The sequence below is a fragment of the Lolium rigidum genome, chromosome 7, assembly GCF_022539505.1.
Source record: "Lolium rigidum isolate FL_2022 chromosome 7, APGP_CSIRO_Lrig_0.1, whole genome shotgun sequence".
Taxonomy (NCBI): Eukaryota; Viridiplantae; Streptophyta; class Magnoliopsida; order Poales; family Poaceae; genus Lolium; species Lolium rigidum.
Genome location: NC_061514.1, coordinates 292,273,942 through 292,286,738, shown reverse-complemented (window position 1 = coordinate 292,286,738; position 12,797 = coordinate 292,273,942). Strand labels below are relative to the sequence as shown.

The 12,797-nt window shown below is 49.9% G+C and overlaps 1 protein-coding gene across 1 annotated transcript; it reads left to right on the top strand.

The window, feature by feature from the left end:
- Positions 1-9,923: 9,923 nt before the first annotated feature.
- LOC124676261 (ubiquinol-cytochrome c reductase complex 6.7 kDa protein-like) lies at positions 9,924-11,795 on the top strand. Its single transcript, XM_047212339.1, has 2 exons — positions 9,924-10,142; positions 11,510-11,795. Exons 1-2 carry the CDS (start codon positions 10,014-10,016, stop codon positions 11,561-11,563), a joined length of 183 nt encoding a protein of 60 aa, XP_047068295.1. The 5' UTR covers positions 9,924-10,013; the 3' UTR covers positions 11,564-11,795.
- Positions 11,796-12,797: the final 1,002 nt, after the last annotated feature.

Genomic DNA, 12,797 nt, shown 5'->3' with positions numbered 1-12,797 from the left:
ATAAGAGTTTTAGAAGCAAGAGATCAAGCAATGGTGGCCTTGGTTGATGATTTGCATAATTAGCCTTAAGTGTATGTGAGGGTATTTGCATTTCTTTTATTTCACTCCAATTGGCATGCTATGAACTTGTGGTAGGGTTTAAGATCACTTGTTGAACAACCAAACACCCATCATGGCAATTGCACATAACAGGAATGCACACTATGCATAAACTATATGTAACACTATATGCATAATAAAAGTTTTTGTTTGTTGCAAATTTTGGGTATTTGAAATTCTCTCTTCTTTATTTATTACTGAAAACTTGGGATGTTACACGCGTCTAGTGGCCTCAACTTGTCGGCGAGAGACACCGATCGTCGTCCTCATCGCATCGTCTTCCGCGCGCTGTAAAGCCTGCCGCCGGTCAGTATTCGCCGGCCGCGTAGCTTCCACGCGGCGAGTTAATGCCGTCGCCTCGGTATCACGCGCGCCTACCTCTATTTATCGCCGAACTACCGCGTCTGCCCCGCATTCACCTCGCTCGCCTTCCACCAAATCTTCCCCAAACTCGAAAGAGCTAGCAATGGCGAACGACGGTGCGGCCAACAACGGCTTCGGCCGCCGCTCTCTCCACCAATGGGAGGGACGGCTCCTCCACGCGGCGGGCTACCCGGCGCCGCCGGACTTCCGCGCACCGGGGGGATGGAGGCTGAGCGCAGGCGGCGTGCCGATCCCGCCGCCGCCAACGGGTGGGGCCTTACTCGAAGCGGCGATCGACGAGGTGCTCGTCACTCTCAGTGACGAGCAGCGCGCGGATCCGCGTTTCTTCCCCGACAACCACGAATCGTCATCCGTGACCAGCCTTCCGCTCCGCAGAGCGAGCGGAAGAGGAAGTCGTCGAAGAAAGAGGCCGCCGCAAACCAGCTCACCGAGGAGGAGGCGAAGCGCGCGGAGGAGGCCGCGGTGGCGGAGGCGATCGCCAGGTCGCTGAAGGACCTGGTGCCCGCCGACAACAGCCTCCCCGAGGACGCCGCACTGGAGTGGTCCAGACGGGACTGGGAGCGCCACGAGGCAGAGCAGCAGCGGAGGCTGCTGGATCTCGCTGCCGCGCGTCAACTCACCGCCCGCGCCGCCACACCATCCGCCGCTAGGAACGCCGCGCCCAGGGAGGTGGTGAAGCTCGAGGAGAGCAGCGACGACGACATCTACCTTCCGTCGCCACCACGCGCCGGCGACGCTGGCCAGGGCACGAGCCGCTGGTACGAGGCTCCGCCGCCCCAGGACAACGCCGGCTCGAGCGACGACGACGACGGCGGCGACTACACGTCCTTCTACCACCATTTCGGCATGTAGTAGGTGTTGGCGTCAGAAACCCACCGGCGGGCAGCGACTGGCCAACACGGTAGAGCCGGGAACGACTAGGGCTGCGGCTGGCCCCAGTCCCTCAGAGCGACGGCCCGCAAAGCCTCCTGGTCGCGCGCCGATGCCGGGTCGCAAGGGCGTGCCACCCGACCTATACCCGGTCGGGAAGGTGTGGATGATGCCTCGCTTAGTTTCCTGCGGGGCACACACGTAAACGTTAAATACGAGCCTCGATCGGCTCTCGAGTTGTCTCGTGAATCGGCTCAAAGAGCCGATCCACCCATGATTCGGACAAGGTGTCCGAATATATGGTGGTCCCGCTTGATCAAGATAAAGCCGATGAGATCTACGACGATTTAGGGTTTTCACCGCATAATCGGATCATCCTACTCACGATTGGGCCTCGCGCTCGCGCACGGTGATCGTAAGCCGATCCTAGACGGGGCCTAAAAACCAACACGAGGTTGATCCCCGGAACATCCTCGTCTAGGGCTAGCAAACGTCACCCTACACGCCGCTGGATCCTCCAACCCTTTGTAAGGCCTAACTATTGCGGATATTAAACTAATCCTTGATGAATCAAGGAGCAACCGTAACGGATCAGATCTACTAAACTATGATCAAGCGGGGTGCCGCCCCTACACCTAAGATAGGTGTAAGGGCGGCTAGATATGCAAGGGTTGCACTACGATAGCATATTACACGAAGAACAGTGCTAACCCTAACATATCTAAGATAACTACGCTGCTCGCCATCAAAAAGGCTTCAGTACGAGCAACGCATGAACAACGGGGATAGGCATTACGCTGCCTAGATCGCAAGATGCGATCTAGGCAGCATGGTGCTTACCGGTAGAAACCCTCGAGACGAAGGAGTTGGCGATGCGCCGAGATTTGTTTGTGGTTGAACGTTGGTTGTTGTTTATTCCATAAACCCTAGGTACATATTTATAGTCCAGGGGACTTTCTAATGTGGGCGTGCACCAAACCGTGCACGGGTAAAATTCTAACTTCTAAACTAAGATGCGATCTAATATGTTACAGATACATGGGCAGTTTAGCCCAACTTGGTAAACAAGGCCGATTCACGCATTTCCTTCCATGTATAATCTTCACGTCCATCTCGATCGCGGCCCACCTCTGACTTGGCCAAATTCTGGTGATAACACATGCCCCCCTGGTTTTGGAAATGACATTTCCAAAATCATTATGCCTTTCCCGTCGGGTCACGTCATGGCGGAGAGCGGAACCGTCGCGAGTATACTTCGTGATGACGTCTTGCCTCCTCGCCTTCTCTGCATGACTTGACGGTTCTGGTACTGCGCTCTCGAAAACTGCTTGGGCATTAAATCACTTTGCCCCTTTTTTATTTGGCCACCCTCATAATTCCTTTCCTCATCCCCTCGTTCCACAGCAGCCCTCGGCAAACCATTAGCCGCCATGGATTCTTCCTCTTCCACTGCCTCCTCTGGCCTGTCCCTCCATTCCTCCTCCTCCAGCGAGTTCGAGCAGGAGGTCGATCTGATGGCCCTCTACGAAGCCCGCGCCCCAGAATATTGGGACGCGTGGGACTGGGACTTCTCCAATGAGTCGAAGAAGACGAACCCCTCACCGATGGGGAAGAGGACCTTCATTTCCTCCTTGACGGAGAGCTGGAAGCGACAAGTGACGACGACCTCTTCTCCTGGGAAGGGAGCTTCTCCTCCGACGAGGAGGAGGAGAAAGAGGAAGAAGACGAGGATGACTCCCTCGAGGGTTACCCCCCAGCGAAGCGCCTTCGCATGTGGTGGGACGACGACGACAGCGATGACGAAGAAGAGGATGGAGCCCCCACAAAGGGCCCCGGGAGCAGCGACGAGGAGCCCGTCGGCAGCAGCGCCGATGGGAACTCCGGGGATGAGGATGAAGGAAGTGACAGCTCGTAGATTAGGACCTACCAGTGTAGGTCTAGTAGTAGTGGCCCCTCCTTTGTTCCCCTTTCTTCAAGTAATCGGTCCTTCCTTTGTAAGAAATCCTGTTTATTAATGGAGAAGCTTCCCCAATTTGATATTGCCGATTTCTCCGAACCGCTTCTCAATGAACCGATAACAATGTATGACCCAACTGGTAGATAACGTGGGATCTTCAGGAGAGCCCCTAAATTTCTTCCGCCAGTTTCAACGACCCTCTTTAGTGACTGCTCATCACTTTGTGAAGAAGGTGCTTGTATCCCTTGAGTCGATGGCCCTGCATCGGCTTTCATATCCTTAAGTCGATGTCTGCTGCATCGGCTGTGCTCAAAATTTTTTTGAATTTTTTAGGCCGATTTGTGTATCGGCCCCCATATTTGATAGTACTATTTCATATCCTCATGTTTTATCCACCTAGGTGCCCCCCGAGCCGATCTCGTCAAGAGAATTGATGGTATCGGCTCTTCGAGTAGTCCCTTGTTGGGTTAATCGTTGACCCTAGGCGAGAATGGATGGTGAGGATGATTTTGGGCCGATTGCTGGAATCGGCCTCCATGTTGCTCGCTCGGTGAAGGTTTTGTAATATCCCTTCATCGGTTTCGGAGGGCCGATCGCAAGGATCGGCCTCGCCATGTTGCTTATTGACGTAGTCTTGCTACTCGTCCATGTTGGCGGATAAAACCAGCCCAATCTCTGACTTTAGCATGTTGGTGTGCTTGCTGTTATCCATGTCGGGTGCACTGTGTAATCGTGGAGCACTACACCCCGCCGGACGAATGAACACCATGTTTGTGCCGGCCGATGTGTCACCATCGGCTCTCTTTGCTTGGGGCGCCACTCTTTTCTTTGCGGTAGCCCCTCCTCATCCGGGGTCCTCTCGGACTTTCGCAGCCAGATCAGGCCGCGCCTTCCTCGGCGTATGCAAGTACATCCTTTCGGCTTCCTCCGGACCGCGCAATCGCCGAACCCTGCGTTTTTGTGTATGGCTGAGACCGTCGGGGCACCACCTTGGACGGTGGCACTCGTCTTCTTCGTGTTCCCCTTCGTCTTCCGAATCATCGAGATCTTCCAACGGAGGGGTCTCAGCCCGTCTCGTTTTGTGGTGGGAGAGGCCCTAAACGCTCGAATACGGACACGTTGGCTGCCTCCTTCTTCTTCCGGTTGCATTCGGGCGGTTGCCGATTGTTGGCAATCGGCTCATTCCTCGAATCCCGGCAATATCCGAAGAAGGGGCGGTCCCGGTGCCCGGCGTTGTCATCTTGCTCCCCGGCTTTTCCGTGGCAAGGTGCTCGTGCTCCTCCTCGTAGTGATCGTGCCGACGATATCTTCTGGCTCCTCCAGCCAGACGGTCTCTCTCATCGTCGCCGCCGTGTTGCCGGCGTTGGTCGTACTGACTCACATACTTGTTGAGGAGGTGATCAGAGAGGGGTCGTTGATATCTTATGTTCTTCACTTCCCCCTCCGTGACGTAGCGCTTGCCATCTTGACGGAGCCGATCGCATGGAGCGGCCCCCTCCGCGTCCTTGCTCGAGAGCAGGCTCGTCCTCATCCCCGTCCTTCTCGGAGCGGTGTCCAAGCTCTACCATGCCGATGTTGGCCGAGAAATCAGGCCGGCACCCTCCGAGGTGGGCGAACTCCACCATGTTGACGGCGGGGAAGGGGTGTGTGTCGACCTTCATGGCGTATCGGTTAAAAATTAGTCGCCCATTTTCTATCGCCGCTTGGATGTGCTGACGCCACACCCTGCAGTCGTTGGTGGTATGGGAGTACGTGTTATGCCATTTGCAATATGGTTTTCCGTTCAGCTCCTGCACCGTAGGAATTTTGTGGCCTTCGGGTACCTTTATGTGCTTCTCCGTGAGTAATAGATCGAAAATCTGCTCCGTTTTAGTCACGTCGAAGTCGAACCCTCTTGGAGGCCCTGGTGGCTTCACCCATTTGCAGGTTCATCGGGCCTGCCGCTCGAGTCCACTCAGCCACCGCAACCTCTTGTTCTCCCGTAGCGCCTTCATCTTCGCCTGCGTCCACCATGGTAACCACGCGTTTGAATTTGTCCCGGTAGACATCCGGGTGGCGCTCGTTCATACGCCGACAGCCTTCGCACCATGTGTGCTAATGAAGGGTAGTCTCGCTTGGGAGGCCACGTCCTTGATCGATGATGATAGACCCACCACCGCCAACTCGATCGCTTCTTTTCGCTTACGTGAACCGAATAGCATCGGTTCCTAACGGTCCTGAAGCGCTGGATGTATTCGACACCTGTTTCCCCGCGCTTCGTCGTACTTGTGCTAGATCGGCAATGCCGGCCTCGGAAGCCTCTCGAGTGATATTGCTCATGGAACCGTTCTTCCAGCTGCTTCCAAGTCCGGACCGAGTTCGGTGGCAGCGACGTGTACCAACCGAAAGCCGATCCCGTGAGGGACCGCGAGAAGTACCTCACGCGCAGCTCGTCCGACGCTGAGATCATGCCCAGCTGCGCCAAATATCGGCTCACATGCTCGATGGAGCCGGAACCATCCGATCCGCTGAACTTTGTGAAGTCCGGGAGCCGATATTTGGGTGGTAGCGGGATCAATTCGTACTCGTTGGGGTACGGCTTGGTATAGCCGATCGCCTTTCTCTTCGGCATCATGCCGAACCGATCTTTCGAGATCGTACAAATTTGATCCGCGGTGATGGCTGCAGTGTGCCGAACCCCGAAGGCTCGTTGGAGTGGCGTACTTAACCAGCCATGCTTGTTTTCCGGCTCCGAGCCAACCGCAGGAGCCGGGCTCGGGAGTTTTGTCGGGGTGGCGTATTTAGCTAGCCACGTCCGCTTCTCGAGCTCGTCTCCGACGTGCCTCCCGTTGTTCCGAAGTCCCCGCCGTTGCAACCTGGTTCGAGGGTGCCCAGGTGCTGCAGTCTGGCACGTATGCACATGCGTATCCGTGCGGGATCTCCTTGGGCGCCTCAGCCAAGAACTGGTAGTCACTAGGGTCACCACCGATCTTGTAGACGACGAATGCCGGCGTAACCGGCACTTCAGCTGGTGCTGCCAACGCATGTGGCAGCGGCGGACGGGACTGGAGTGGCAACTCTCCTCGATGCGTCCCGAGAGCTGGTCCTGACGGAGAGTACTGATGGCTCATGATTTCCTGGATCACGCGAAAAGCGACGCGCTCCAACGTGTTCACCAGGCTCTCAGAATGGCGGTGCAGCGAATGAGCCACCATGAAGTTGATCTCCTGACGCAGCGACCTGGTGCGTTCTTCGGACGGGGTGGACAGGTCCACTCCATCAAGCGCGCCTTCAGGTGTGAACCCTTTCCATCTGATGCCATGGGAGCGGGTCTCGTGGAAAGAGCCGATTAGGTCGGCTTCGAGGGCGGACTTGATCTCGTCGTACTTCTTCTTGAGCTCGCCGGTGAGATCCCCGTACGTGACCGGAGTTTCTTCCGCCGCTTCGATGAAGACGGTATGGTGTCTTTCGCCATCTCCGATGTGGATAGCGAGAGGGTTGTCGTTGAAGATCTGTCCCACCGGGCGTGCCAGAATGTGTTGGCGTCAGAAACCCACCGGCGGGCAGCGACTGGCCAACACGGTAGAGCCGGGAACGACTAGGGCTGCGGCTGGCCCCAGTCCCTCAGAGCGTCGGCCCGCAAAGCCTCCTGGTCGCGCGCCGATGCTCGGGTCGCAGGGCGTGCCACCCGACCTATACCCGGTCAGGAAGGTGTGGATGATGCCTCGCTTAGTTTCCTGCAGGGCACACACGTAAACGTTAAATACGAGCCTCGATCGGCTCTCAGGTTGTCCTGTGAATCGGCTCAAAGAGCCGATCCACCCATGATTCAGACAAGGTGTCCGAATATATGGTGGTCCTGCTTGATCAAGATAAAGCTGATGAGATCTACGACGATTTAGGGTTTTCACCGCATAATCGGATCATCCTACTCACGATTGGGCCTCGCGCTCGCGCACGGTGATCGTAAGCCGATCCTAGACGGGGCCTAAAAACCAACACGAGGTTGATCCCCGGAACATCCTGTCTAGGGCTAGCAAACGTCACCCTACACGCCGCTGGATCCTCCAACCCTTTGTAAGGCCTAACTATTGCGGATATTAAACTAATCCTTGATGAATCAAGGAGCAACCGTAACGGATCAGATCTACTAAACTATGATCAAGCGGGTGCCGCCCCTACACCTAAGATAGGTGTAAGGGCGGCTAGATATGCAAGGGTTGCACTACGATAGCATATTACACGAAGAACAAGTGCTAACCCTAACATATCTAAGATAACTACGCTGCTCGCCATCAAAAAGGCTTCGGTACGAGCAACGCATGAACAACGGGGATAGGCATTACGCTGCCTAGATCGCAAGATGCGATCTAGGCAGCATGGTGCTTACCGGTAGAAACCCTCGAGACGAAGGAGTTGGCGATGCGCCGAGATTTGTTTGTGGTTGAACGTTGGTTGTTGTTTATTCCATAAACCCTAGGTACATATTTATAGTCCAGGGGACTTTCTAATGTGGGCGTGCACCAAACCGTGCACGGGTAAAATTCTAACTTCTAAACTAAGATGCGATCTAATATGTTACAGATACATGGGCAGTTTAGCCCAACTTGGTAAACAAGGCCGATTCACGCATTTCCTTCCATGTATAATCTTCACGTCCATCTCGATCGCGGCCCACCTCTGACTTGGCCAAATTCTGGTGATAACAGTAGGCCGCTTTTTAGTTTAAGTTTTAGTTTGCCAATCGCCGAATTCAAATATATGTACGAATTCGGCCTATTTATGTACGAACTCGCCTCTATATGTTAAATATCATTAAATTTCGCTTATGTTTGAACGAACTCGCCAATTTTGTCTGAATTCGTCGAAGTCCGTTACATCCATCCTGGGCTCCCGGCTGGGAAAATGGACCTTCCCAGGCCAAATTTTCCTCCAATCCGGACGACAATTTCGCCGGATTTGGGCGTGGAGAGCCCAAACGGCTGGAGATGCTCTAACAGTTGGCTCCTCACAACATGTACGTTGAGCAACACAAGAGCATCACCCCCATGGACGTATGCCTTTGACTTTGTCACTAGCAGAACGGTGTATCCTTGCCATTTGTTTGTTGTCATGAAATCTTTTTTTAGATAGGTTGTTGTTATGAAATCTTGATCTGTTGGTCATGGCATATTTGCATATAGGCCCATGTATTCTACCAAAATAAACCTACACTCCACCCGAAGGAGGTTTCACAGAAATGTTCTATTGAAGTTTCATAGTGTTTCAGAAATTAAGAGAATGTTGCAAATACTCCAAAACTTGGATTTTTCACAGCATGCATCACATTTCCCACGTCGATTAACTCAAAAGTGAAACATATTCTAAAACTTGAAATGAACATCCTTGCATATGAATTGATTTCAACAAATACTAAAGATTGTTTGTTAAATTTCCTCACCACACGATAGATCCTCATGAATGGACAGACTACCATCATTAGTTGATACCATAATCACACAGTGACATTCCTCACCCCCACTGTACAACCTCGCTTGAGTCAACCACAACATTCTACTAGAAGAAAAATTGAAAACACATACATCGAGTGAAACATTGGAACATGATCCTATGACCAAGATCCTTGTGAGGGCATCTCTGGGCAACCCTAGGGTGTTTCCTTGCAGTACCAGCTCGGCTTGGACGATGCAAGTTTGATGGGACCCTCATAGATCCAAAGATCATGTAGAGGAGGCAACCTCCTCAGAAACGGGGAGAGAGAGGAAGAGAGATGGGAGAAAAACTACTGTTGTGGAGGGAAAAAGATGATGGTGGGATCCACAAAATGGTGGGCTCAACTTTTGTTGTTGGAAAAAATATTAATCAACACCTCATCTTTCCATTCCTAGTTGGATGCATGGGGGTGCTAAGTGATCCCTCCTTTTCCCATTCCCTAACTCAACTCTATGATACAACATTTTTGAAATAGACAATGACCATGAGGCAGTCACAAGGCTACACTTGAATCGGAGATGCGTCATCATGCATCCAACACCGGAGCAACTATTTTTCTTATCTCTTGCACACATCTTCTTGTTCATTGTATGGTTGTTCTTACTAGCTTGTTGATGGCCTAGATTGCATAGCGATGACAAAGAGTACACTGAAGAAGAAGACACATGTTCACTTTTTGTACACGACTTTCCTTAAACGTCACAAGTAGGACATGTGTAAACAAAGTTTTGATGCACATCAGTGGTACCATAGTTAAAAGTTCACTAAAATCACTAATATAAATTATTTGTACCCATTTTCATCATTTGAGGGTTTTAACCAGCTTCATTTATAATTATCTTTTTTGTGTATTCAAAAATATTAACATTACATAGACACATACACCATTTTCACACGCATACTAAACGTTATTATTGCCGAGCGTCAAGATTGATGAAGTTACCACGGATGCCTCGATATCAACCGAAAGTGAATCGTATTTTTTAAAAAGTTTTTGGGATGGAAATACACATGAATTGCTTAGGGCCCAAATCGGTCAGAATAAAGTACGATTCGAGGCCCATCAGATACACTGGCCCATGTACGGTAGTTCCTCTTCCTCTGTCTTCGTACGCCCATCAGAAGGCGCAACCGATTTTACCAAGTCTTCTTCTTCCTCTCTCTCTCCTATTTCGGTATCCTCACCTGCCTCCGGAAAGCGAAAGCAACGAGACCCGAATTAGCGGCGGCGATGGCTCTCCCGGTGTCGAGCACCACCCTCTCCCGCTTCCTCTCCTCCCGCCGCATCCAGCCGGCCGACGTCACTGCCCTCGCCACCTGGGGCGTCGCCGCCGGCACCGCCGCCTTCTACCTCGTCCAGGTTGGTGTTAAAACTGTTAATCGACGACGACTCGTTTGATTGCACGCACTGCCCAATACCCCCACCCGCTCGTTTGCCCCGTTTGCTCTCGTAGCAGTCAATTGATCCGTGGATATGTATGTTTGGACTGTTTAGGGTTTGTTTTCCGTAGATCCGATCTTCCATGTCTGCGTGCTTGTTGTTTGGTCTAGATCTGCGGCGTTCTGGATCGGTATTCTGGCTCCGCGATCTGACCGTCGATGGTCTGATCTGAGGGGGATTATCAGAAGTTTATTACGTTAGTCAAACTTGTTTGGATCTAAATAGTACTCCATTGGTAGCCAATTGATTGCGATGGCCACATATTTTCTCTATAACAGCTATGTTTTAAGGTGATTTAGGGATAGGAACGTGCTTCAGTAAATAGAGGACATGACACATGTTGAAGTAGTTATGATCACATCGACATCATGCTAACATGATACTTGACCAAATGATAAATACGCAATGAACTTCTAATAGTTTGCAAAACAGAAACTTATAATAGTTACGGCACTTGAAGCATTGTAACTTAATCTGGATGCAACTGTTATTTGAATTTTGATTGATATAATCTACTTTTAGTTTTCTACTCTGGTAACGGTATTTTCGTTTCACCCCCACTTCGTTAGTTTTCTGCCAGACACCTTGAATCCTTGATTTCCTTTAGCTTTTTGCCTTATCTGTTGTTTCACATAGCAAAGATGTACATTGTCCACATGATACTGTAAAGTCACTTCGCTGATGTTTATCTTTTTTAAAGAAACATTATCAGTATACATCCTTTGCTTAGAGAGGCACTTCAACCTCATCCTAGATACCGCAAAATAACCCTTTTGGAATCGGAGATTTCATATTATATCACTTGATGGATGGACATGCTTTCTGATGAATGGAAATTTGAAATGCATTGGTCAATTCTTATTATGCATGATCTTCAAGTTCATTTTATTACATTCTGCTAAGAACTTGGAATCTAAATGGCTAAATGTGTCCTGCTCATCCTAGTTATTGTTTTTGGTGGGATATATGTTCCCAGCTTTATTTCCTATCAATCGCCAGAATCCAACATTCAATCCTGCCATGCTAAACATCCAATGGCTCATGCAATTTTGATGAACATCCAACATGCTAGTTTCACACAGTTAGCGTGTCTTACCAGTTACTACTCTTAATATGTCCCTCGCATTTTTAGCCACATGGGAGATCTTAGTTTCACATAGTTTACTTTCTAACATGCTGTTAATTTGTTTTCTTCTGATTCTTTTTTTTTCTGAAGGAGATCACCATATTATTTGGTTGAGTTTTCGCTCTCCACCATTCTAAAATTATTTTGATTTCTTTTGCAGCCATTTGACTTTATTAAGAAAACTTTCTTCGAGAAGCCAGAGCCAGAGGCATGAGTGTCATGGGCCCAGACGGCTGCAACTTTTGATGCGTTTACATTTCCGGAATGATCTCTGAGCTGAAGAGAATTTGGATGACCCAGCCAATAATATATAAGACCCTGTTGTTTGCTTGTTTGATTGTTCATCCAGATGTAGATTTCCTCTTGCATGTAATCCTCAGCAGGGGAGGGGAATGATCATGTAAACTTATTTTTAATCAGAGAAGAATACTGTGCTTCGTGTTCAATTCTCGTGCCAGTTCACTGTCTAGTGAGCTAGCTGAGCAAGAGAATCTCGCTCCCGATACTGGGACTCTCATTGAAATCCCTATGTGATTACCTCCACTGCCTTCTGGTCTTGTGCTTCTGTGCCAGGCAAGCTTCGTCTTGTGGAGCTAAGTAAATCAATTCACAAATTAAAACATCTGCAGTGTTTATCCAGTGAATTGTTACTCAACTAGAAAACAACACCATTGTACTCTCTTGAACATGTGATGAACATGTCAAATTTCTATGAGGTGGCTATCTGTCTTTCAGTGAGCCAGACCTGCTGGGCGTAAGTTGATACATACATGCTGTCTCTCGCAATATGTAACCTTCTTATGTTTGCAAGAGATTAGTTCTGGTTACCTGTTACCTCTTTCTCGCTTTCCTTCTTTCTGATCTCTACAGTAATACTTCTGTCTGTGATGAAGTTCACACAAGGAACTTCTACTAATGTAGCTCTCTAATTTTTGTCATTTCTTTAGACCAATTATGAGTCAAGTATATTGTGCATTCTCGATCTTTTTAGAAATTGTTTGAGTAACTTCATCTCAACGTCGGAAAATCAGGTTAATACCTCTTACTGTGTGTGTCCATGTATTTCTCTCACTACTATCTCTCGATCCACCTCTGTTTGCGTATGTGATGATTTCTACATGAAAAGGCTTTGCATGGACGAGGTGAATCCATGTTTGGGTTTGATTCCAACTTCCGTTCTACCTTAGTTCTTCAGTTTCATGTGAAATCCACAAGATCATTTTTTACAAAATTCGTCATCTTTTCAAAACACCTTTTGGCAGTAGTTTTATGAGAGAATAGCCAAAATACCACTAGTGAAAACCGAACATGCCAAAATACCACTAGTGAAAACCAACTTGCCAAAATAACACTCACTTCAGTTTTTTGTAGCCAAAATACCACTAGTCGCTAACTGGGACTAACATCATCCAAGAAAGACACATATACCCTTATCTCTTCAGAACGTT

What these genes read in the sequence shown, in the direction of transcription:
- LOC124676261 (XM_047212339.1), top strand. Translation starts at nt 10,014, where the DNA reads ATGGCTCTCCCGGTGTCGAGCACCACCCTCTCCCGCTTCCTCTCCTCC. An exon ending in CCGCCTTCTACCTCGTCCAG is followed by an intron (nt 10,143 to 11,509) that starts GTTGGTGTTAAA and finishes TTTCTTTTGCAG; the next exon opens with CCATTTGACTTTATTAAGAA.